The 27,193-nt window shown below is 38.6% G+C and overlaps 1 protein-coding gene across 4 annotated transcripts in view; it reads right to left on the minus strand.

Annotated features, from left to right (window-relative positions):
* The window catches only part of HERC2 (HECT and RLD domain containing E3 ubiquitin protein ligase 2), a 733,063-nt gene that overhangs the window by 625,080 nt on the left and 80,790 nt on the right, over positions 1 to 27,193 (minus strand). For all 4 annotated transcript variants that reach the window (XM_053707729.1, XM_053707727.1, XM_053707730.1 and 1 more), the window contains exon 5: positions 7,798 to 8,017. In XM_053707729.1, the coding sequence (XP_053563704.1) occupies positions 7,798 to 8,017 (220 nt within the window). The remainder of the gene's footprint in view (positions 1 to 7,797; positions 8,018 to 27,193) is intronic.

Consider the following 27,193-nt stretch of genomic DNA (forward strand, 5'->3'; position numbering starts at 1 on the left):
CGAAGTTAGGAAGAGAAAGGAAAAGCCAAAGGTGCAGAGGTGACTGAAGTTTATAAAAAATATAATATAATCTAAACCTGTCTTAAAAATGACAGGGTGGGCCGTGGACTTGTCATATCGTAGAAGAAATAAATTTATCAGGTAAGCATAAATTTCATTTTCTTCTACAAGATATGACGAGTCCACGGATTTCATCCTTACTTGTGGGATACAATACCAAAGCTACAGGACACGGATGAAAGGGAGGGACAAGACAGGAACCTAAACGGAAGGCACCACTGCTTGAAGAACCTTTCTCCCAAAACCAGCCTCAGAAGAAGCAAAAGTATCAAATTTGTAAAATTTGGGGGGGGGGGGGGGCGGAGCCTACACTCACTGCGGCTGGACGCATCTTTGTGAAGCTCTCTGAACTGGACTCTAAGTTTACAAACTAAATATAACCAAACTTAAATATTTATTGCCTTGCATTAGATATAGATCAAGGTGAACAGATTTCTTCTAGGAGCTGATGTTTTGATGGAGTTTATGCCTATGTTCTTTAAGTCAGCTACGGGACAAGCTTGATATCAGGACTGGAAGCCATTTTTTTTTTTCCTCGTGTAACTACGCAGCAACCTGCGATACAGAAACAGATCCTGAATGGGCTATAGACCGTAGGCCTGGGGCTGCCGCACTATTACCCCCCCCCCCCCCCGAACTCCGGGGTTATGATATCCTGTAGTAGAATAACACTTACCTTGAGACTACAGATCCTGCCCACCTATCAGAGCAGTGATACCCCGCAATAAATTTCTCTAACTTGCCTAAGGACATCCTTGAAAAGTTTGTTATGGAGGCTGAAGCATTCATCCTGGAAGAGCTACGCCATTTACTGGACGGATACCTTATTTCCTTTGAGAAGATGCTAAGTAGGGAACTGGCCTGTACAAGCGATCGAACCTCAAAGAAAATCACTTTACCGGAATCCACTCCTACACAGCAGGTGAGTGGGGGCGCTTTGGGGCCCCAGCGCTTGCCGCTTACCTATGATAAACACTTAAATGACCAAGAATCCGGTTCAGTGATGCCCGCAGTGTTGAAGGAGGGAGCAGAGGCTGAGAGCTCAACAGAAGCTATGGGAACCGTCATACCTTCAGCAAGTGTCGATAGTGCTGGTGCTGTGAGTCATACCTCCTTTGAGATCCTACAGAAAGCTTTGAAGCTCGGACCTACGGAGCCTCCAGGTGGTGTCCTAATTAAGAAAAATGGCAGTGCTCCGCTGCAGATGCTTGCCTCAATGGGACTCACCACAGCGCAGCCTTGGTACCAGCTAGTTCCGATTTCACTACCAGCCCTACTGCATACTATTATAATCCTCTGCTCTGATGTGCTGCTTTGGAACTGGGACCCTGGTGGCTAATTCTTTGTTGGGCATAGCAGGGAACTTTCGGATTCAGCCTTGAATAAGAACAGCGGTTATGAGGCATCACAGTGATAAGATACTCTGCTGCCTTCATGCACCTACAATTTTGCGTATGTGTTTAAGGACTTTTACATAGCAGCTCCCATGAAAAAAACTCCTTATCAGGTGGTATATATGGACTCTAGCTTTACCTTTCTTACTGGTCAGATGTCTTATCAACAAATTGTTTGCTATATTGATGTCCCTCTGGATATAAAAGGTCAATTATTATTGTGCTTAGCTTTAGAGTTTATCTGGTAATATCTACGTACTGTACGCATAAATAATACGTTTCCTACCCTCCCATATGTTATTAGGTATCCAGTTTTGTATTTGATATGCTAGAGAGGTGCTACTAGTTTTACCTTGACTTAATCTTACCTCTTTCTGATAAGATTAGTTTGCCTACAATCTATATTTAGGACCATCTCGCCCATGCTCCTAATTTATATTTCCACAGTAGGTGTCACTATAGATCTAAATCACCGTTTGGCTATTTATTATTGTGTTTAACTTTAGAATTTAAATGGTAATATTTAAGTATTGTATGCATAAATAATATGTTTCCTACCTTCTCATATGTTCTTCGTTATCCAGTATTATTTTTTATATTCTAGAGAGGTGCTACTGGTTTTACCTTAACTTAATCTTAACTCTTTCTGATAAGATTGGGTTGCTTATAATCTATGTGTATATCCATCTCACTTATGCTCCTATTTAATATTTCCACAGTAGGTGTCATTATAGATTTAAATCAGGGTATCTGCACAGTGATCATTGACTGTTATAGCTCCTGTGAGAATATACACCTTTATTACCATGAACCATCTAGCGCTTAAAACTACTATACTCTGCCCTAATGCACCTGAGCTTTTCCATAAGCCTTACAAGATCTTGCCTTAAAGTTTCTGACACAGAGTGTCACCTAGTCACTTTATTAGAGCAGTGTATGCCCCATAAGCACATCGAAATGGGATCTCCTCCAGGACTCTTTTGTAAGCTCTTACTCTTACATTAAAATCATCTGTATTTAGCTATATATTATTTCACTGTGTGATATATTGCAGATCCATAAATCACATATAATCTTCCCAAGACGCAGGTATTATCTATAGTTTACTATATTGCCCTCAAGGGTCCGAAAGTGACTCTCAGACCTGCATTAAATTCTCCAATATTTTATTTTAAGTTTTTACTTATATGCTGTACGATAGGTCCAAGAGTGGCCATTTCTATCATAGGAGGCTCATTAATTCATACTCTACTCCTCCCAATAAGTTATATTTAGGTAGTTAGAAGTCGAAGAGTGGCTTAAAATTGTTATAGGGGATATAAACAAACCATATTCTTAATGTATAATGAGGTTCATCACTTGAGACCCAAAAGTGGTCTCCTTTTTGCGTTCACCTTTTGTAGCTTTGCATATCCCATATAGGGCTGAGAGGTCTAAGTGTGGTCTCATATACCATTTGGAAGATATAAAGGTTCTTGGCATGCAAAACACTTACTAATATTATTGATATAGGTTATATAAATCGGAATGTATACAGGTAGCCCTCAGTTTACGCCGGGGTTAGGTTCCAGAAGGAATGGTTGTAAATCGAAACCGTTGTAAATTGAAACCCAGTTTATAATGTAAGGCAATGGGAAGTGAGGGAGATAGGTTTCAGGCCCTCTCAAAATTGTCATAAGTAAAACCCAATATATTATTTTTAAAGCTTTGAAATGAAGACTTTGAATGATAAACAGCATTATAAACCTAACAAAATAATCACACAACACAGAATATATAATTAAACTAAGTTAAGTAAACAAAAACATTTGCTAAACCGCATTATAAACGTAATAAAATAATCACACAACACAGACTTCACTTGCATTTTTCTGCAAACAGTTCTTTCTATGCATTCCAATCTGGACTGATATATAGACAGGAAGATCTTGTTCCTTTGAAATTTGCTCGATAGCTCAGGTCTGGTTAAACTGATTAATTTCAGCTTGCTTGGCTTTGCTGCAACACAAGCGGACAGCTCCACCTACTGGCTATTTTAATAAATGCACTGCTTCTCAATGCTTTTCAATAGCAGTCACATGACTGGAAAAAAGGTTGTTATTCTGAAACGGTGTAAATTGAACCGTTGTAAAACGAGGGCCACCTGTATTTTCTTTGTCTCATACTGACTATATGTCTTGAAGCATTTTTTCTTTACATGGTTTATTGTTGTACATTGTCTGTATGCCTTGGACTAAAACTCAATAAAAATAAAAGTTATAAAAATAAAAAAAAATTGTAAAATTTGGAAAAAGTCTGAAGAGACGACCAAGTCGCAGCCTTGCAAATCTGTTCAATAGAACCATTGTTTCTAAATGCCCATGAGGAAGCCACAGCCCTAGTAGAATGAGCCGTAATTCTTTCAGGAGGCTGCTGTCCAGCAGTCTCATATGCCAGACGGATGATACTCTTTAGCCAAAAAGAAAGAGGTAGCCGTAGCTTTCTGACCAACGGTTTCCAGAAAAAACAATAAATAATGAAGATGATTGACGGAAATCCTTAGTCGCCTGCAAGTAAAACGTCAGGGCACGGACCACGTCCAGATTATGCAACATATGCTCCTTCTTAGAAGAAGGGTTAGGACATAATGAACGAACAACAATTTCCTGATTAATATTCTTATTAGAAACAACCTTAGGAAGGAAACCAGGATTGGTACGTAAAACCACCTTATCAGAATGGAAGATAAGATAAGGAGAATTACATTGTAACGCTGAAAGCTCAGAAACTCTACGAGCAGAAGAAATAGCAACCAAAAACAAAACTTTCCAAGATAACAACTTAATATCTATGGAATGCATGGGTTCAAACGGAACCCCTTGAAGAACATTAAGAACTAAATTCAAACTCCAGGGTGGAGCAATCTGTCTAAGCACAGGCTTAATTCTGGTTAGAGCCTGACAAAGACTGAACGTCTGGAACATCTGCCAAACGTTTGTGTAGCAAAATTGACAAAGTAGAAATTTGTCCTTTTAGGGAACTCGCAGATAACCCTTTCTCCAATCCTTCTTGAAGAAAAGACAGAATCCTGGGAATCCTAACTTTACTCCATGAGTAGCCCTTGGATCCACACCAAAAAAGATATTTACGCCATATCTTATGATAGATCTTTGTAGTGACAGGCTTACGTGCCTGAATCAAAGTATCAATGACAGAATCAGAGAACCCCCGCTTAGATAAAATCAAGCGTTCAATCTCCAAGCAGTCAGCTGCAGTGAAATTAGTACATACACAGCCATCTTTCTAGGCCAATTATCCCATAATAGGACAGTCTCTCAACCGCATCTCCCAGTGTCTAGACAATATTGACTCACCAATAACATCTAGTGTGCAATATAAAAAACAGTAATTCCAGTACCCCCATCAAGCATATAGGTCTACTGCTTACCCCTTCCCCGGTAGGGAATAATGTCAGCCTGTTCTGATATAACAAGTCTCCCCAGAATAAAGGACTGAACATACATCAATGCTGCTTGTAGCATGACACCGTTCTCCACACTGAAGATTTTTCTTGCACAACCTTCAGAAGCTCTGTGGAAACCAAAATGGATCTTAGATAACGTTTGCTAAGATCATCAATATCAGGACAGAAAAAATTAATGTCTCCATTCCTCTTGGGAATCCAGACTGACGATTTCTCCCTGAGGAAAATAGTACTCACTGGCACCATTTTAAAACAAAAAAACTTCTTGATTGAAGAATTTAAACTAACACCTCACTTTACCTCTTCCTATTACTAACACAGGCAAAGAGAATGACTGGGGGTGGAGGGAAGGGAGGAGCTATATATACAGCTCTGCTGTGGTGCTCTTTGCCACTTCCTGTTAGCAGGAGGATTAATCCCACAAGTAAGGATGAAATCCATGGACCCGTCATATCTTGTAGAAGAAATTATATAGAAATCACATCTAGCCCTTGGAAGGGCCTTGTAAGAGCAACCTACTTACTGCAATGTAAAAACAGTAAAATAAAAAGGTAACAAAGACATTAGACACCACAAGGTGACATACAACATTTCCCAAAGAACGTGTGCCCGTACATTAAGGGGCCATCAAAGATGCATGTTAAAGGCCCTATTAACCCTAATAGACTCAGCTAATGAGTCTTAATCCAGGAATTTGGTATGCCTCTATGGGGTCTTGAAAACTCTGGTCTCATGTTGTATTTCAGAGACTGGCTACTGAGCCCCTAGAGAGCATATCTAGAGATTTAGAAATTCTCCCCTTTATATATTCCATAAAAAACTAGGAAAAATTCCACTCATGTTGAAAATTAATCATAGGTGTAATAACATCAAAGCACCACAAGATGGCACCAAATACCAAGGATAACTGATTAATAGGTATTCTTAGAACAGGGAATAAATATATGTCTTGAAAAGGAGAAAATTTAATTTTAACTCCCTTGCTGTACAATATCATGCAAGACAAGGAGTAGACATAAAAGGACCCTGAAGTCCACAGAGACACCACAGGACCAGAGCTCACCTAAGTGACTTAAGACCTTATTTGTTCATGAAATTAGGATCCGCCTATACAGCCAGTAGGAATGTTCACATAGAGAATTCTCTCCAATAAAAAGGGACACAAAAATTGTACATAAAAATATAGATAGCTGCAAATAACAGTATTCCTATTCACATAAGTCACTACCAGCCATAGAAAAGACTGAGTACATCATTTCCCTAACATGCACTGATATAGGGAAAACACCAGTACGCACTCTTAAACACTAAAAGAGGGAGAAATTCTCAATGTAGAGCAGATACGGGCAAAATGGTGAATTAACAACAAATTCACGCTGTAGAATTGCCACCTCCCTAAAGCCCATTAAGACCAATTTATAGGCGCTAATTAAATATAAAGTGTGAGAAGCACGGAAGGGACATTAACCCTCCCATACAGTAAAAAGCCCATGAGTAAAAAATACAAGGGGACCGTCTTAAACTCCTAAAGAAGATAATCTTCTAGTAAATACTCGGCGTGAAAGCTGCAGAACCTAGCAGCAGGAGATGCCATTACTGATGAAAAAGCTGTAGATAAAAGTATCAGCTAAAAAAATCTTGAGAGGAGCATGAAAAAATTATATATAAGCTGCTCAAAAGTTACTAAGCATCCCACAGCACAATTGACAATTTGTGGCAAGCATCCGTTATCTATGGCGGTCACCTCCAGAACAGGATGTGATAAAATACCTGGCACAATAAGGAGAAAGTCTGACAGGCATAACAGCCTGATGACATAACACGCACCAACGGCCATTGCCTATACGGCAAACATAGGGCACTATTTTACTGCGCCATAAAAATACTCAAACCCTCTAATTAAAGGAGGGAATTAGGAATTAAATACTGTGCACCCTAGACAAAGAGGGAAGTAGTAAATACATACAGTGCCCCATAGACACATTAAACATCCATGAAAAAACAGACCGTAAAGGGAAAGAGAAGGGGAATCTTAGCTTATCCACAAAGGATAATACCATACCCATAAAACCTGGCTTTCGCTAGATCTGCCCGGCAATGGAAGCGGCAAATTCCCTTCTTACACAGGCATAAAACCAAAAAAGCTGCTCAGCCGCAAATATCCTACAGTGGATATATAAAAAAGATGAAATACCTTTCGCAGGGCAGTAGTTATCAGGTCCTCCCTGATTTTTCCTCTTTCTCCTAAGAAATATAAATGAAAGGACTTACCCTCAGGAAATTTCTGCTGCGGAGCAGGCACAGCAGCTGCAGGTCTGATAGCCTCACTTGACCGCCAACAGGGACCTGTAGATAAAGAAAGAGCAGAGTAACCAACCCTGGCTTTCTATCAAAGAGGTAGCAATAATAGTAGAAACAAAGCAAAGACAATCTCGCCACTTTCTATCTGCTAAAAGCCACCATTACTCTTACTGAAGAGATTGACATGGACACAGCATAGCCCCAAATCCTTGCTTGCAGGGAAAAGTACCCATAAAAGGATTAAATATCTTCAGACACCAACTTCGCACATCCTCCATTGACAGAGGCAAAGAATGACTGGGGGTTATGGGTAAGGCAGTTACACTTAACAGGTTTGCTGGGGTGCTCTTTGCCTCCTCCTGCTGGCCAGGAGTTGAATATCCCACTAGTAATAGGAATGATGTTGTAGACTCTCCACGTCATAGGAAAGAAAATTTTAATTGCCTGTCCCTTCAAAGTACACTTCTCTCTAGCTTTATGAAAAAGCTATAATGAGATCTTCATTTAAAAAACAAAAAGAAAAGAAAAAAAAACAACATCCATCAGATTAGGCTTAAACATTAGCATAAATTTGCTTACCATTTCTTTTCAGTGGCAGGTGGAAGAGAATTGCAACTTTTCCATTTCACTTTGGCGCATTCTTGAAAAACATTCCTGTTCAGTGCAATAAAATATCTTTCCAAAATGACCAGTCTTTGCTTTAGTCTTACAGCAGAAAGTGTGGTTGTGGCAGTCTGTGCTGCTAGGGATTGTTGTTCCTTTACAAGTACATAGAGGCACTCCTTCAGCTCATTCACATCTATTGAATTTAATAAAGAAATAAATACCACACTAAAAAAAGTCATCGGATTATATATATATATATATTTTATTTATTATGTTTCACTAATATATTTTAGCATATAAATTAATATTGAAAATACAACATACAACAAAGTTAGATTTTATATACTGTACAATGTTTTTAAGCTGTTAGCTCAGAAAAAAAAACACTAATGAGGGTGATTTGTTTTCTTTGGAGGTAAATTAAAATACAGTAATCTGAAGTCCAGAAAAATATATTTTGTGTTGCAGCTGTATAGAGCTTTTTAGTACTTGCTGTCATCTTGTACAAATGCAGAACTCTACAACTTCTAGACAAACTTATATGAAAGATATAAAAAGGTCATTTACTGAGTATACAAAGCTAACAATGGAGTGCTGGGCATTCACATGGGCTGAAACACCATTTTGGGAAAAACATTCACAAAAGTTCCCTAATGTAAATCTATGGGATATGAAACCAAAAAAATGTTCTTTTGTGATTCATACAGAGCAGAGCATTTTTAAAACGTTTCCTATTTACTTTTTATCAACTTTGCTTTATTCCTAATATAGTCTGTGTTGAAGAGATACCTAGTTAGGCATCTGGAGCACTACATGGCAGGAAAACCTAATTTATGTAAGAACTTACCTGATAAATTCATTTCTTTCATATTGGCAAGAGTCCATGAGCTAGTGACGTATGGGATATACATTCCTACCAGGAGGGGCAAAGTTTCCCAAACCTCAAAATGCCTATAAATACACCCCTCACCACACCCACAATTCAGTTTAACGAATAGCCAAGAAGTGGGGTGATAAGAAAGGAGCGAAAGCATCAAAAATAAGGAATTGGAATAATTGTGCTTTATACAAAAAAAATTATAACCACCACAAAAAGGGTGGGCCTCATGGACTCTTGCTAATATGAAAGAAATGAATTTATCAGGTAAGTTCTTACATAAATTATGTTTTCTTTCATGTAATTAGCAAGAGTCCATGAGCTAGTGACGTATGGGATAGCAGATACCCAAGATGTGGAACTTCCACGCAAGAGTCACTAGAGAGGGAGGGATAAAATAAAGACAGCCAATTCCGCTGAAAAATTAATCCACAACCCAAATCAAAAGTTTTAATTTTTATAATGAAAAAAACTGAAATTATAAGCAGAAGAATCAAACTGAAACAGCTGCCTGAAGTACTATTCTACCAAAAACTGCTTTTGAAGAAGAGAAAACATCAAAATGGTAGAATTTAGTAAAAGTATGCAAAGAAGACCAAGTCGTTGCTTTGCAAATCTGATCAACAGAAGCTTCATTCTTAAAAGCCCAGGAAGCAGAAACTGACCTAGTAGAATGAGCCATAATCCTCTGAGGCGGGGATTAACCCGACTCCAAATAAGCATGACGAATCAAAAGCTGAAACCCAAGATGCCAAAGAAATGGCAGAAGCTTTCTGACCTTTCCTAAAACCAGAAAAGATAACAAATAGACTAGAAGTCTTTCTGAAATCTGAGTAGCTTCAACATAATATTTCAAAACTATTACCACATCCAAAGAATGTAAGAATCTTTCCAAATAATTTTTAGGATTAGGACACAAGGAAGGGACAATAATTCCTCTACTAATGTTGTTAGAATTTACAACTTAAGGTAAAAATGTAAATGAAGACAGCAAAACTTCCTTATCCTGATGAAAAATCAGAAAAAGGAGACTCACAAGAAAGAGCAGATAATTCAAAAACTGTTCTAGCTGAATAGATGTCTAAAAGGAACAATACTTTCCATGAAAGTAATTTTAATGTCCAAAGAAACCATATGCTCAAACGGAAGAGCCTGTAAAGCCCTCAGAACCAAATTAAGACTCCAAGGAGGAGAAATTGGCTTAATGACAGGCTTGATATGAACCAAAGCCTGAACAAAACAATGAATAACAGAAAGATTAGCAAATTTTTCTGTGAAAACAGCACAGAAAAAGCAGAGATTTGTCCTTTCAAGGAACTTGCAGACAAAAACCCTTATCCAAACCATCCTGAAGAAACTATAAAATCCTAGGAATTCTAAAAGAATGCCAAGAGAATTTATGAGAAGAGCATCATGAGATGTAAATCTTCCAAACTCGATAATAAATCTTACTAGACACAGATTTACGAGCCTGCAACATAGTATTAATCACTGAGTCAGATAAACTTCTATGACTAAGTACTAAGCGTTAAATTTCCATACCATCAAATTAATAATTTGAGTTCCTGATGGAAAAAACTAATGTTAAGATATAAGGTCTGGCCTTAATGGAAGTGACCAAGATTGGCAACTGGACATCCGAACAAGAACCATATACCAAAACCTGTGCGGCCATGCTGGAGCCACCAGCATCACAAAAGATTGCTCCCTGATGATTTTGAAAATCACTCTAAAAAGAAGAACCAGAGGCGAAAAAATATAGGCAGATTGATAACTCCAAGGAAGTGTTAATGCATACACTGCTTCCGCCTAAGGATCCCCAGACCTGAATAGGCCCCTGGGAAGTTCCTTGTTTAGATGAGATGCCATCAGATCTATTTCTGGAAGCCCTCACATCTGAACAAATTGAAAAAAAAACACATCTGGGTAAAGAGACCATTCTCCCGGAAATGGACCGCAGAAATTAGACAGGAGCTGGATTTAGCCCAAGCAAGTATCCAAGATACTGCTTTCACAGCCTAAGGACTTACAGTCCCACCCTGATGATTGACATACGCCACAGTTGTGACATTGTCTGTCTGAAAAACAATAAACGCCTCTTTCTTCAAAAAGAAGCCAAAACTGAAGACCTCTGAGAAATGCACGGAGTTCCAAAATATCGAATGGTAATCTCGCCTCCTGAGATTTCCAAACCCCTTGTGCTGACAGAGATCCCCAGACAGCCTCCCAACCTAAAAGACTCGCATCTGTAGTGATCATGGTCCAGGTTGAATGAACCGAAGAGACCCGTAGAACTATATGATGGTGATCTAACCACCAAGTCAAAGATAGTTGAACATTAGGATTCAAAGATAAAAAAGTGATATCCTAGAATCCCTGCACCATTAATTCAGCATAAAAACTGGAAAGGTTTCCTATGAAAATGAGCAAAGGGAATCGAATCCAATGCTGCAGCCATGAGACCTAAAACTTCCATGCATATAGCAACTGAAGGAAATAATAGAGACTGAAGGTTCCGACAAACGGAACCCAATAAAACTGTCACTTGTCTGTTAGAGACAAAGACATTGACACAATCTATCTGGAAACCTAAAAAAGGTGACCCTTGTCTGAGGAATCAAGGAGCTTTTGATAAAAAGATCCTCTAACCATGTCTTGAAGAAACAACAAAGTTGAATTGTATAAGATTCCCGCAGAACGAAAAGACTGAGCCAGTACCACGAGACCGTCCAAATAAGGAAACACTGAGAACCTTGAAAAGATTCTTAGAGCTGTCACTAGACCAGAAGGAAAAGCAACAAATTGGTAATGCTTGTCAAAAAAAGAAAATCTCAGAAAATGAAAATAATCTGAATGAAAACAGAAAATGAAGATATGCATCTATTGTATCTATTGTAAACAAATAATGCCCTCACTGACCAAAAGGCTGAATAGACCATATAAACACCATTCTAAAAGATGGTACACTTATATGACAATTCAAAAAAAAAATTCTCTCTTTGGGACAATGAATAGTTTTGAATAAAACCCCCAAACCCTGTTCCTAAAATGGAACTGATATAAATACCCCAGAAAACTCCAGGTCTGAGCAGCGCCTTGAGCCCCAATGGGTGACCAGCCGCGCTTCACAAGTACCCAATACATACAGGTCTGAAACACACTTCAGGAAAGTGTGAGCCTTACTGGAATATGTTAGAGAAAAAAAGACTTCTCACAGGCGGTTTTACTCTGAATCCTATTCTGTACCCAAATCTAAGAAATTTGGACCGAATTGAACCAAACAAATTTTAAAAAAGTCTTAACCTGCCCCTTACCAGCTAAGCTGGAATAAGAACCTCACCTACATGCAAATTTGGGGAGCTGACTTTGATCTTTTAAATGGCTTAAATTGAATGAAGAAAACTTCCAATTATAAACATGTTACTTGGGGAAGAATTAGGATTCCGTTCCTTAGTAAGAACAAAAACTAATATAAGCTTAAGATTTAGTCTTAGAACTCAATCTTGAAGCCCAGAGTAACAGTAGAAAAATTGAATCCAATTGTGAACCAAATAATTGATTACCTTGGAAAAAAAGAAATATGGAATTTAGAAATCAAATTAGCATTCCAAGATTGAAGTCACAAAGTTTTTCTAGCTAAAATAGCTAAAGACATAGATTAAACATCATTTGCGAAAATATCAAAAAAATGACAACACAAATGAAATTATTAGCATGTTGATCAACTTAACAATGCTAAACAAATCATAATCCAATACTTGTTGCACTAAAGTATCCAACCAGAAAGTTGAAGCAGTTGCAACATCAGCCAAATAAATTACAGGTCTAAGAAAAGTACCTGAAAATAAATAATCTTCCTTAAATAAGATACAAGTTTCCCATCTGAAGGAAAAAAATAAATACTATTTGCTATAGTAATAGTAGTATGTTTAGCAAGAGTAGAGATAGCCCCATTAACTTGGGGGATCTTTCCTCAAAACTTAAAACTAACTGCCGGCAAAGGATACAATTTAAAAACCTTAAAGAAGGAATAAAAGAAATTCCTGGCCTATTCCATTCCCTAGTATCAGAAACTGGAAAAAAAACCTCTGAAGAAACCACAGAAGGTTAATAAGCAGAATTTAAATGTTAGCTAGTCTTACAATCAAAAGAACTAGTTACTTCAATATCCAAAATAATCAACACCTTTTCAACAAAGAACGAATGTACTTATTTAAAAATAAAAAAGTAGATTTGTTAGTGTCAATATCTGATGAAGAATATTCTGAATGAGAAAAAACACCATCAGAGAAGGATAATTCAGTATGTTGTTGGCCATATGAAACTTCATGAACTAAATGAGAAGTTTAAAAAGCCCTAAAAATTTTATTAGAAGGCGGGATGGCAGACAAAGCCTTTAGAATAGAATCAGAAAAATATTATTATAAATCCCTAAGTATATCTTGTACATTAGATGTAAAAAGAACAGCAATAGATAATGCATAAATACTAATGGACTCTGCATGTAAAAGTTTATCATAATAACTTATTACAAACCATAGCTAAAGATAAACACTCATAACATTAAAATAAATTAACTTAGTAGGACTGATATCAGTCATCAGGAATCCCTCAGTATTTTCTGATACAGGAACAGTGTTTGGAATATCTTGCAATATGTAATAGAAAAAACAACATATAAAGCAAAATTATCAAATTCCTTAAATGACAGTTTCAGGAATGGGAAAAAATGCAAACAGAACAGACCTCTAGAAACCAGAAGCAACTAAAAAATGAGACTTAAATAATGTTAAAAATCTGGCGCCAAGAATGACGCCCACATATTTTTTGGCGCCAAAAACGTCTGCAACAAACACGAGAGCCAAAAATGACGCAACTACGTGAAAACTTCTGGCGTCAACTACAACGCCAAAAATGACGCAATAAATTCAAGCATTTTTTGCACCCGCGAGCCTAACAGCCCGCAATTTAAAGGAAAAAAAGTCAATTGAAAATTTAGGTAAGAAAAATATTTTAATTCATATGCATTTTCCCAAAAAAATTAAACTGACAGTCTGAAAGAAAGAAAATAAACTGATTGACCTGAATCATGGCAAATATAAGTATAAAACATATATTTAGAACTTGACATATAAAGTGCCAAACCATAGCTGAGAGCTGATGATTTTTTATGCCTGATGAAACGGTCTGTGAACCGTGAAACGCGTTGCATGATTGGGTGATTATTGGACACCCTGTTATCCACTCTCATCAGCAATCATTGTGCTGTTGTTTTTAAACTTTTATGCTTTTTTAAATAAATTTGGATATATCTTTTATCCTTTGAGTGGATTCATTTCTACCCACCATCTGCCATTGTTCACCTATGAGAGACCAGCCCAGCACCTGAGGGAACACATTATCATACAAATATCAAGATACCTAGAGTTTGGGTGAGCTGCCACACCTCTACCAATCTGCAGCCTGCTTCTACAAGCACATTGGTGTGCTCTGGGAATATGTGAGTACCCTCCACATTAAGGAATCTGTTGTGGTTGTACCATTAATAGTCTGCACATGTGGTGCCCGTATTTCTTGTCTCCCTTATAGCACCACCATCTTACGCCAAGAGCGCCTTCAAGTGGGTGAGCTGTTACACCTTTCTAATTCTGCAGCCCGCTCCTACCAGCACATAAGTGTGCTCTCCAAATTTGTGAGTACCCATTTGGCAATAGTTCTGTGACTCGTTTTTAATTAATAGATGATACCACACATGAGGCGCCCCTCCATTCTGTTTTATCTTATATAGTACCACCTGGACCATCCAGTGAGGAGGAGGCAGCCGCTACAGCAATCGTTATCCTTTGAAGAACATATAAAGGACTGTCTAATTTTTTCACAATTGCAAGTGTATTTTCACTACAGTATCTAATAATTTACTGTTTTCTGCCTTTATTGTGTATATACTCATCTATGATATCTTAACATTGCCCCATCATATATACTTTTGTTCTAGATTAATGATTATACTGCATCTTGAGCGCCCCCTTCAGTGATTAGGTTTTTACAGTATAGTTATATTTAGAACTTGACATATAAAGTGCCAAACCATAGCTGAGAGCGTCATAAATAAAAGATAAGACTTACTTACCCAAAGACACTCATCTACATAAAGTAGATAGCCAAACCAGTACTGAAATGAGAATCAGTAGAGGTAATGGTATATAAGAGTATATCGTCAATCTGAAAAGGGAGGTAGGAGAAGAAATCTCTACGACTGATAACAGAGAACCTATGAAATAGATCCCCTAGAGCAGGGGTTTCCAAACTTTGCTCTCCAGAGGTTTTGGAACTACTTTTCCCATGATGCTCAGCTAGATAAAATGCTGGCTGAGCATCATGGGAAATATAGTTCCAAAACCTCTGGAGGGCCAAGTTTGGAAACCCCTGCCCTAGAGGAAGACCATTGAATTCAAATAGGCAATACTCTCTTCACATCCCTCTGACATTCACTGCACTCTGAGAGGAAAACCGGGCTTCAGCCTGCTGCGAAGCGCATATCAACGTAGAAATCTAGCACAAACTTACTTCACCACCTCCATGGGAGGCAAAGTTTGTAAAAACTGAATTGTGGGTGTGGTGAGGGGTGTATTTATAGGCATTTTGAGGTTTGGGAAACTTTGCCCCTCCTGGTAGGATTGTATATCCCATACGTCACTAGCTCATGGACTCTTGCTAATTACATGAAAGAAATAGTGCTGCCCTCTAGTGGCCTTGCAAATGGATAACATTCTTGCAAAATAGCTACCATATAGTGCTCCAGAAATTGGGCTGGCTCCTAAGCTTACATCCCTGCTTTAACAATCGAACAAAGCAAATTTGATAAAGTTGTTTACTATTGCTTGCTCTATCTGAATCATGAAAGAAAAAAAAAAAACTTTGGGTTTCATATCCCTTTAAAGAATACTCTAGCTTCAAATTCTAAATAGCATTCAGATGTTCTAGGTCTGCCATTTTCATTTCTCTTTACAAAAAAACAGTAGCAACCCTTTCTGTAATACCGATAGCCCATACTTTTCAATATATCAGTTTCTTCTTTCTAAAAGTGATATGAGCTTCACGTATTGGTGTAAAGCTTGTGCAATCTTTAAGTAGTTAAAAACCTCCTTAAATGATTTAGAGATGATAGAGCGATAGAGATCCCTCCTGTTCTAACCAGCTTATGATTATCTGTGCTAGGACATATCTGAAGAGAGACAGAAACACAAATGGCATACTAAGCTTTAAGGCATGTAATCAATATAAATAAGGGATATTGTATTTGTCAAATAATCACAAATTAATGAACTGGTAATGAACTGCTTAGGTTTGAATATGTTTCCAAATTAGGTTGCAAGAAAGCACATACACTAAACTGACAAAAACTGTATTAAATTGTACTTGGAAGATTTAACTTAATTATATCTGGTCCATAAAGTCAATTGTAGAATGAGCCCACAACATTTTACTAGAGAACATTTTTTTATAACTCATAATCCATACATAAAGATATCATATGAAACAAACCCTTAGCTTGAACAGTGGTAAATGTCTGCAAATGTTCACTTAAATTAATTGCAAAAATCCATATATTTGTTCAAATCCATTTAAAGGCTTTGAGGCAGTGTGTTGGTTTGCAGGAGAAAATGAGTAAAGAGAGGAATAGGTCAGTTTAGAGGTGAAGAGAAAAAAAAAAATGTTTTTAAAATGGTCCCAAGACAAAGTCAGATACAGATGAAGGTAGCCAGACTCCATAGTCAGGATTCATATGCTCTCCACAAGCTCCCTGAAAAACATATAAAACTTAGATATTATGTAATTTGTTTCTCAGAGTAGCATGAGAAGCGCAAAGCCAAATACATTTTAGGCTCAAAGATTGTGCAAAGAGCTCCGCTCAGCATGGACCTTATTACACCCAAATAAGGTTTTTCTTTTTGCCAATTTCACTTGGCCAGCTGAGCATCTTTGGCAGAAAAGCTGCACGGACCTGTGGGTCCAGATTTAATACCTCAATGGTATACCTTTGTATATAGCAAGTTTCATGGACACATGGCTATGAAGAACGATTGTGTGTGTCTCAAAAATTGCCTGATCAGATATTGCCAGCACTTGCTAACTTGAAATCAACCACACAGCAGCTAATGGCCAGTTTCAATCATCTGACCTTATCTATTTGAAGACAGAAAGGCATCAGGATTTTACTGCCGCAACAATAAACAATCACCATCATTAGATCTGAAGCGGGTTTGTTGCTGTTCATGTTAGCTTCTTTAAACTGTGAGAATGCTTATGATGGATAATTATGCTCGTTTTTTTAATCATATATTCAATCAATGGTCGGTCCACAGCACTTAGATAAAAGTTCACTTTATTGAATACAGATAAAACAAAGAAAGTAACGTTTCAGGGTTGCCCCTTTATGGTATGATTAAAGGGGCAACCCTGAAACGTCACTTTCTTAGTTTTATCTGTATTCAATAAAGTGAACTTTTATCTAAGTGCTGTGGACCGACCATTGATTAAATATATGCTATTTGGGGAGTTTGGCAGCTACTCCCAGGTCTTCACAAGCACTTTCCACCAGGAGCTGTATCACTGAGTTTATTCTTGTTTTTTAAATCAGATATATTGTTTATTTAGAGTTTAATTTTTTGCTTTCTGTTCTATTTAATTTTGAAAAATGAGGAACTCAGATCCTTAAAGGCATATGAAACCCAATTTTTTTTCTTTCATGATTCAGATAGAGCATACTATTTTAAGCAACTTTCTAATTTACTCCTGTTTTTCTTCATTCGCTTGGTATCTTTATTTGAAAAAGCAGGAATGTAAGCTTAAGAGCCGGCCCCTTTTTTATTCAGCACCTGGGTAGCACTTGCCGATTTATGGCTAAAATGTAGCCAACATTATTACATGGTATGCTTAGAGTAAAATGTTCTCACTTAAACCTCTCAGTGAGTTAACTTGCCCTCCCCTCTCTTTATTTAGGATATGTATGTGCATTAACTGGCTCAGATGTGGCAAATATAGAACTAGTATTGTTACCGCATACTGACAACTGTTTATTCACAATGCCTCATATTAAGATGTTTGTTATATAACTTATGAGCATAATTGTATTCCTACTTTTGTGCTTATGCTCTCATTTAGTATATGTGGGATTCATCAATAAAAAGAAAAAAATGCTGATTACCATTACCAGATGGGTAGACCAGTCCTTGTGGGAACCTTGGATTATGCATGTCGAAGCAAAGAAAATATGACTTAGGGAGGTATAAGATTATAAAGAGCTGGATGTCTTAGAAGAGTAAACGTTATGTTGAGGACACAACAGATAATTATTCTTTTGTTGGCAGGGATAAGGGTGAGAGACTGGAGCTTAACCTTGCAATACATGTTATATAGTTCACTACTAGGCTTCACTACTAGGCTCTTAGTGAAAACTTATCATGGAGAAGTTTTTCTCTTTGTCTTTCCATGATTGTAATGTGATATATTGTCTATGTCAAGCAATTTGCATAGAAAGCATGAAAGTCTCAACTTGAAACACAGACCTAAAGCCGCGTCAGCACATCCACTACCTATTGATTTGTATTCTAATTGGGACAAGATCCTAAATACATCGACTGCCATATCCTCCGCATTCTCTCCCCTGACCCCTATATGTAAAAACCCCACACTACCAAGGAACCTAAATGACACTCAGTCCACAAAACAGACACATATTAAAGACAGGATAATCTCTACCCTCATTAAAGACAACAAGCTCAAACCATTTAGAGACTTACAAGAAACCATCCCTAATATCCAAATGAACTGGTTTTCCCCCAACCAGATAACACTTCCTAGACACCCATCAACACAAATGCCTCTTCACAAGACAGACGACACCCTTCGAAAATCTAGGTCTATGAGAATCCCCTACATCACACTCCATATCTATACTTTACAAACTCTTATTAATGGAAGATGAGCATATACTCCCCTCCTATGTTAAAGCCTGGGAAAGGAAACTTCACATTGACATTACACCTCAGGAATGGCAGACAGCCTTTTGGGTCACCAAAAAAAGTATTAATTTCTGCCAGAATTCAGGAATCCATTTACAAATTTCTTTCCAGGTGCTACCTTACACCTAGCAGACTACAAAACATATACAAATTTGCCATGGAAAGTGCAGGAGAGATTGTGAGGGAGAAGGAGCTCCCTCACATATCTGGTGGGAATACCCCAAACTGGATACATTCTGGGTCGAGAATCTCACTCATATTACTTGAACAATAGGAAAACCAATGCCCAACAACCACAAAACGCAGCTATTCTTCTCACTTCCTACTATAGAGAATAAAGCACATAAATCTCGGGGGTTAATCATAATACCAAGACACTAGAAATCACAGGTAGACCAACAGTAGAGGAATGGAAACAAGTGGACATACTGATACATTTGGAAAGATACCACCATATGCAGAAGGGGACAGTTGACACACATGAGTACATGCTGGAATCCTAGGAGCAATGTAGATCACGAACCATAGAGTCAACACTTACACCTGAACCATGAACGATTGGGCAGAGGGACAGGGGAAACAGGAGGCCTTCGCCGCATTGGAAAAGGTAGACTGCACGGCTCTAAGTAGGTTCAAAGTTAGATACTATACCTCTCCTCAACAATGACACCCCAAAAACGGATGCTTACCTACCCGGACAATCAGACCTACACACAATATAGAATCAGAGACTGGTCCTACCAATTGTATCCCATACATTAACTCTTTATGTGCCAAGTGAATTGTTAAATTGTTTGACCTGCATCTTGTTAGATATTGTTGTTTGTTGAAACTTTCTCTCCCCCTGCCACATTACACTATTTAATTTCTGCTGTAAAAACTAGCGAGAGATGCCTTGTAAACACAGGTGGACTATTAGCCTGTAAATGGACAGGCAAAGTTGTTTGGAAACCTTGTTTTTTTTAAAAAAAAAAAAAATTAAATTTATGCTTACCCGATAAATTAATTTCTTCTATGGTACGACGAGTCCACGGCCCACCCTGTCATTTTAAGACAGATTATATTTTTTGATTTTAAACTTCAGTCACCTCTGCACCTTGTAGTTTCTCCTTTTTCTTCCTGTACCTTTGGTCGAATGACTGGGGGTGGAGCTAAGGGAGGAGCTATATAGACCCGATAAATTAATTTCTTCTATGATACGACGAGTCCACGGATTTATCCTTTACTGGTGGGATATTATCCTCCTGCTAACAGGAAGTGGCAAAGAGCACCACAGCAGAGCTGTCTATATAGCTCCTCCCTTAGCTCCACCCCCCCAGTCATTCGACCGAAGGTACAGGAAGAAAAAGGAGAAACTACAAGGTGCAGAGGTGACTGAAGTTTAAAATCAAAAAATATAATCTGTCTTAAAATGACAGGGCCGGCCGTGGACTCGTCGTACCATAGAAGAAATTAATTTATCAGGTAAGCATAAATTTACTTTTCTTCTATAAGGTACGACGAGTCCACGGATTCATCCTTTACTTGTGGGATACAATACCAAAGCTACAGGACATGGATGAACGGGAAGGACAAGACAGATGGTTAAACAGAAGGCACCACTGCTTGAAGAACTTTTCTCCCAAAAATAGCCTCCGAAGAAGCAAAAGTATTAAATTTGTATGAAGCGAAGACCAAGTCGCAGCCTTACAAATCTGTTCAACAGAAGCATTATTTTTAAAAGCCCATGTGGAAGCCACCACTCTAGTAGAGTGAGCTGTAATCCTTTCAGGAGATGGCTGTCCAGCAGTCTCGTATGCCAAACGGATGATGCTTTTCAGACAAAAAGACAAAGAGGTAGCCGTAGCTTTTTGACCTCTACGTTTTCCAGAATAGACAACAAAGAAGATGTTTGACGGAAATCATTGGTTGCTTGCAAGTAAAACTTCAAAGCACGAACCACGTCCAAGTTGTGCAACAGACGCTCCTTCTTAGAGGAAGGATTAGGACACAGAGAAGGAACAACAATTTCCTGATTGATATTCCTATTAGTAACAACCTTAGGAAGGAATCCAGGTTTGGTACGCAAAACCACCTTATCAGCATGGAAAACAAGATAAGGCGAGTCGCATTGCAATGCAGATAATTCAGAAACTCTTCGAGCCGAAGAGATAGCAACTAAAAACAGAACTTTCCAAGATACAAGCTTAATACCTATGGAATGCATAGGTTCAAATGGAACCCCTTGAAGAATTTTAAGAACTAAATGCAAACTCCATGGCGGAGCAACAGGTTTAAACACAGGCTTGATTCTAACTAAAGCCTGACAGAACGACTGAACGTCTGGAACATCTGCCAGACGCTTGTGCAGTAGAATTGATAAGGCAGATATCTGTCCCTTTAAGGAACTAGCTGATAGCCCCTTCTCCAATCCTTCTTGGAGAAAGAACAAAATCCTAATCTTACTCCATGAGTAGCCTTTGGATTCGCACCAATAAAGATATTTGCGCCATATCTTATGATAAATTTTCCTGGTGACAGGCTTTCGAGCCTGAATCAAGGTATCTGTGACCGACTCAGAGAAACCCCGCTTGGATAAAATCAAGCATTCAATCTCCAAGCAGTCAGCCGCAGAGAAACTAGATTTGGATGCTGGAACGGACCTTGAATCAGAAGGTCCTGTCTCAGTGGCAGAGTCCATGGCGGAAGAGATGACATGTCCACCAGGTCTGCATACCAAGTCCTGTGTGCAGGGCCGCCATCAGGGGGTGACAGGGGTGACTCCTGTCAGGGGCCCAATGAGCCAGGGGGGCCCCATGAGGCAAGAACTAAAAAAAAATTTTAAATTTGGGCAGCCACCAGTGGGTACTACAGCAGAGTGCTAATTGAGCATGGGAAATGTTATTAAAAGGAGTAAAGTATTATCATTTTAGAGGATTTCTTAGTGTGCACTAAACCACTATGCGCAGTATGAGACAGACTTCGCACTTTGTACAGTGTGTACCTGAGTCAGACGGCAGATCACTTTCATTTGCAGAGGAGTTAGTACTTACTTAGCAAATGTTTTTTATTTCTTTGTGCAATTTTGGATTGTAACTTCAGTGTGGTAGTAGTTGTTTGGTGGGGCTAGGGGTCCATAAAAACACATTTTTTTTTAAGCAGCAGTGTATTTATGATTATTTGACAATGCTGTAGAAATTCTATATTTAAAACCATGCAGAAATGTTTCCTCCTCAATACACAAATGGTAGATGCCCTTTTGGCAGGCAGGCAGGCAGAGATATATATATTTACTGCCCCTTTATGCAAGGACTTTCCAGATGCAAGGAGGCATTTTATCTAAGATTTTTGCATCTGCATAAAATTTTATATTCTCAGACTAAGATTGCTCAGTGTTTGAAATGAGACAGGTTAACTTAAAGGGACATTAAACCCACATTTTTTCTTTCATGATTCAGATAGAGAATACCCTTTTAAACAACTTTCTAATTAACTTCTATTATCTAATTTGCTTCATTATCTTTATATTCTTTCCTGAAAAGCATATCTAGATAGGCTCAGCAGCTTCTGATTGGCTGCACATAGATGCCTCATGTGATTGGCTCACCAATGTGCATTGCTATTTCTTTAACAAAGGGTATCTAAAGATTGCAGCAAATTAGATAATAGAAGTAAATTTGAATGTTGTTTAAAATTTTATTCTCAATCTGAATTGTGAAAGAACATTTTTGGGTTTAATGGCCCTTTATAACTGTTCAGTTTACACTACAGCTGACTTAATTTTGAAATACATACCAACAAGCCTAAATCCTGCATTTAACCAGATCTAATGGTATGAGTACCACAGCTTATGGTCCCACCAAGACAATATAGAGTACAGCATTTTCAAAATCCATAAGTACGACCGACCAAGATGGTCGCAGCACACTGAGGCTCCTCTTACTAACTGGCCCAAAAGTACTTAATTCTACTACGATGCAGCACCTATGAGGGCAACCATCAAGCACTCAAGTAATCAAACGGCTGTGGTGCTCCCGAAAAGAACTATGTGCCTGTACAACACGCTGGCTTAAAGATTGAGTGCTGAGGCCTATGCAGTCACTAGTGCCACACAGTTTCTATTCATACAACTATACGGAGGCCTGCGGCCCTGAATGATGGGACAGATATAGTATTGCCGACATCTTATAGCGAGTACAGAGCGAAGGTAACTCCTAACAGCTGACTAACACGCCGCATCTCTGAAGCCGCACGGACTAGGCAGCTGAGACCGCAAGCACTTTCAGCAGCGCCATTTTACATACAGCACGGATCGCATAACGGACTGAATCGGGCACCACATGACAGCATGGCGGACCTGTATTCTGCCTTCCACAGCCTCCTGGAGGACTTTGAATATAGAATCTGTCAAAGGATTGACAGCCTCACTGCACTCTGCCGAAGTATGGTTCTGAATGGAGATGCCCCATTACTCTGCACGGCTGAGATCGCCAGCGCACCTTACCTACAGAAAGTAAAAACTGCGGCAGAAGGTTTGTCATGCCAGACAGAGCGCCCTGGAGTCTGCGTAGTGCAGGTGGAGAATCCAGGAGGTACTAGTGCCCTGCAGTGCTGTGACTTACAGGCTCTTGCTGATTCTACCAGAAGCGACAGACAGCATTATATCGGACAGAGTGTACTTCACAGATGGGACGGTGCCTGCTCTAAAGATATTGCAGATACCTTGCTCTGTATGGCTACACTGAACCGGGTGAAATATCTACGTGCATGCAGGTTTGTGGCTATTTGGTATCTGGTGATGGCTGGCCAGGTGCTCTGGGACTTTGAGGGGCGCAGCAGAACAGGAGTGGGCTGACTCTGTCTACTACCTGAGGGGATGTGGATAGCCTTTTCAGATTGCCCTGTTACAAGATTACCATCTGTTATGCCCTCTACTAGCACCCTACCCACCTTGTGAACTGATCCGCTCCCCTCTCTTTGATCTAGTTTACTGGACATACTTGCACAGCCTTGTGGTGTATTTCTACATCAGCAGCCCTGAATAGGACAAGCAGAAAGATGCCTTTGGATTTGTCTAGTCGAGGTGAAGAGTCTCTCTATATCTTCATCTGAATGAGATACTGCTGTATTTACCCACATGCACAGATATTCATATGTTTATCAGTGAATAACTACCAGTCTGATACTGAATTGCATAGCCTGGACTCTGTGTTTCCTGTTTTTGTTTGTTTGTTTTTTCTCTTATGTTGCACTTATTTCCAGTGGGGTCGGCTCCATACCAGATACATAAATATTCAATAGCCTTTTTGCAAGTGTGTACATGTTGTATATAGTTAACCACTTGCTAACATAGCTGGTTGGCCTGCCTCATAAGTAGTATGTACCTACAAAATAGTACTCTAAACATTACAGTTGACAGAGAGCTACAGGCTTGGTAGAGCTTAATTCTTCTTTATTTTTTTTGCATGCAATGGTTTGTGTTAGTCTAGTCCATGATCTAAGTTACGCCATGAATATTTAGCCTGCTTATTAAGTGAATGATTGCTGTGTTGGAGTGTTATTCTTTTTATAACTTTTAGAATGATGCTGTACGCATACATATTGCACACCACACTTTAATAACTTATATGAGTTTTTCTATAATTTTATCTTTAAACACATACTCTGAGAATATACAGACCCCACACTTCTAACATTTCTCTCTAAGCTTCTCCAATCAGCTGCATATCTCAGGCTATAAGACTATCAGAAATTTTTGTGTAATGGTACATGCATCTGTACTATCATTTTAGATTAAATGGAGTTAAAACAATGCAAATGCACTATAGGTAGGGTTAGATTTACATTCCCTGGGGTCCATTATCTAGCTTATCTGCCCTTAAGTAGTTGGGCAATTCATAGCACATAGTGCCTCCGTAGAGATATAAGTAGAAGACATTACCCTCACTGCAGTGCTCTGGTCCAAGTGATAAGACTGTACTGTCACTCAGATTATCTCATATAAAGTTATGTTCAGAATATACACATTTCTATACTTAGCAATATGCAGCGCCTATAGAATATCATATATCCTGTGACCCCTTGGGCAATGACTCTATATGGATTTCCCTATTAATCTTTCACTAATGCTAGGATTGAGTTACATTGCTAGATATGTACCTTAGTGGTGACAGGGCACACTATCTTTTTTTTTTTTTTTGGCTTATCCTCCGCCTCCCACTACTCTTATGCGGTAAAGGATGAATATCTTCTCCTCCGCATTTTGCTTTGGCAGAGTTAGGTAGTCTCTGCCTAGCCCGAAGAGCCATGACTACGTTTTCTTTTGTTTTTGTGTATGAAGGCTCCTCGGGTCCTAACACAGGAAATTTAGCTTTGTTTATGATTTCCTGATTCTCTTAAGATTATTCAGAATAATAGTTTACTACTGTTTATGCTTTTACAATTGTTCAGTGTTAATATCTAATTATGTACATACCTGCAACTGAGGACTGTTCTGGCACATCACTGCTATCAGATGACTTTGTTTGTTGTTGACTGAAATTAACAGAGTGATTTCAGTGCCCTCCTTGTATCTATATATTTTGATAATGAATGACTAATCCACAGTTTGCCTCTATCTCATACACAATGAAACTACATTTTCTACTAATAACTCCAACAGCATGTCCTCGATGGTTCTATATAGTTTCTGGTCCCTTGATTGGACCTGTTTGATTGGGGACACTAAGAATTCATAACACAAAAAATGAGGTGCCTGAAATGACCTGTCATGTCAGTATGTTGCATGCTGTAAACTGTAATCTGGTTGATGAGACTGTTTTGTATATGTTATTTTAACCTCAATAAAAATAAAAAAAAATAAAAAAATCCATAAGTACAGTTGGGAAATTTTGTACACTATATTTGAAGTGGTGCTCTTGGTTGGGGAAAAAACAAACATATGTCAACCTTTTAAAGGTACTTTTCTTCATCTAGCCATCTACCCAGCTCATTAATGTACAATTTTGAATTCACAGAATTATTTTTGTTTGCACATTTACAAATATGATTCTTTAAAAAGTGATCTCTTAATTTCTAATTTTTTTTTATCATGCATGTCACACACTGTTAATTTAGGGAATGCAAGGTGCATAAATGTTTCCTCCTGTGAGTGTTTCTGTGGGTGTCTGTGTTTATGTATTTGTACTTTGGTTTGTTTCTCTAGGAGTGTGTATGCATTTTTTTATCTGTGGGTCTCTCTGTGAGGGTGGGTGTGTATGTCTTTGTGCATTTTCTGTGGATGTCTGTAAGAGTGTGTGCATATGTCTGAGCTTTTTCTGTGGGTGTCTCTGTGAGGGGGTGTGTGTGTTTGTCTTTGTGTATTTTCTCTGGATGCCTCTATGAGGGTGGGTGTGTATGTCTGTGTTTTCTGTGGATGTCTCTGTGAGGGTGGGTGTGTGTGTATGTATGTATGTGTTTTATGTGGGTGTCTCTGTGAGGGTGTATGTATGTCTTTCTGTGTTTTTTATGTGGTTGTCTCTCTGTGTGTGTGTGTGTGTGTGTGTGTGTGTGTGTGTGTGTGTGTGTGTGTATGTCTGTGTGTTTTCTGTGGGTGTCTCTGTGTGTGTGTATATATCTGTGTGTTTTCTGTGGGTGTCTGTGTGTGTGTGTGTGTGTGTGTGTGTGTGTGTGTGTATGTCTTTGTGTGTTTTCTGAGGCTGTCTCTGTTGGTGTTTCCTTGGGTGTATGTGCAAGTTTGAGTTTGTGTGTGTGTGTCCATTGTCTGTTCCTTTTTAGGACATTTTGACCTTACTACTAATTATTCACATCTTTCTACAGACTTTGAGACTAACAAGACCTTTCTGGAAGTAACCAATCCACCATTTAACCTTTAAATTATTGTTTAGGCCGTTCAGGGCCCTTCCTTTCAGCCACTGCATGCTGTTGTCATAATTAGGTTGTCATCTTCCTTTACAAAAAGATAATCATTACTCCATATTTTGTTTTCTAAATCTCCTTTTTTTTTTTACAAAACTGTAGTTTACCTCATTACTTGTCAGGTCAATGTAAACAAGTGCTAAGTGTCTGTTTGGGTGTCTGTGTCTGAGTGTGTTTCTTTGCGTGTCTGCTGGAGTGTCTATATGTGAATCCTTATGTGTGAGTGTGTTTGTGTGTTTCAGTGTATGAGTGTGTAAATCAAAACGAGAAAGGAGAGGAAATGGTGGAAACACATAAGCCAGGTTGAACGTCCAGGGTACTGCTAGAGAATCTATCAGTACTGCCTGAGGATCCCTTGACCTGGATCCGTAACAAGGAAGTTTGGTGTTCTAACGAGACGCCATAAGATCCAATTCTGGTGTGCCCCATTGCTGAATCAATTGTGCAAACACCTCCGGATGGAGTTCCCACTCCCCCGGATGAAAAGTCTGACGACTTAGAAAATCCGCTACCCAGTTCTCCACTCCTGGGATATAGATTGCTGATAGATGGCAAGAGTGAGTCTCTGCCC

This window comes from Bombina bombina, chromosome 3, assembly GCF_027579735.1.
Source record: "Bombina bombina isolate aBomBom1 chromosome 3, aBomBom1.pri, whole genome shotgun sequence".
NCBI classification, from domain to species: Eukaryota; Metazoa; Chordata; class Amphibia; order Anura; family Bombinatoridae; genus Bombina; species Bombina bombina.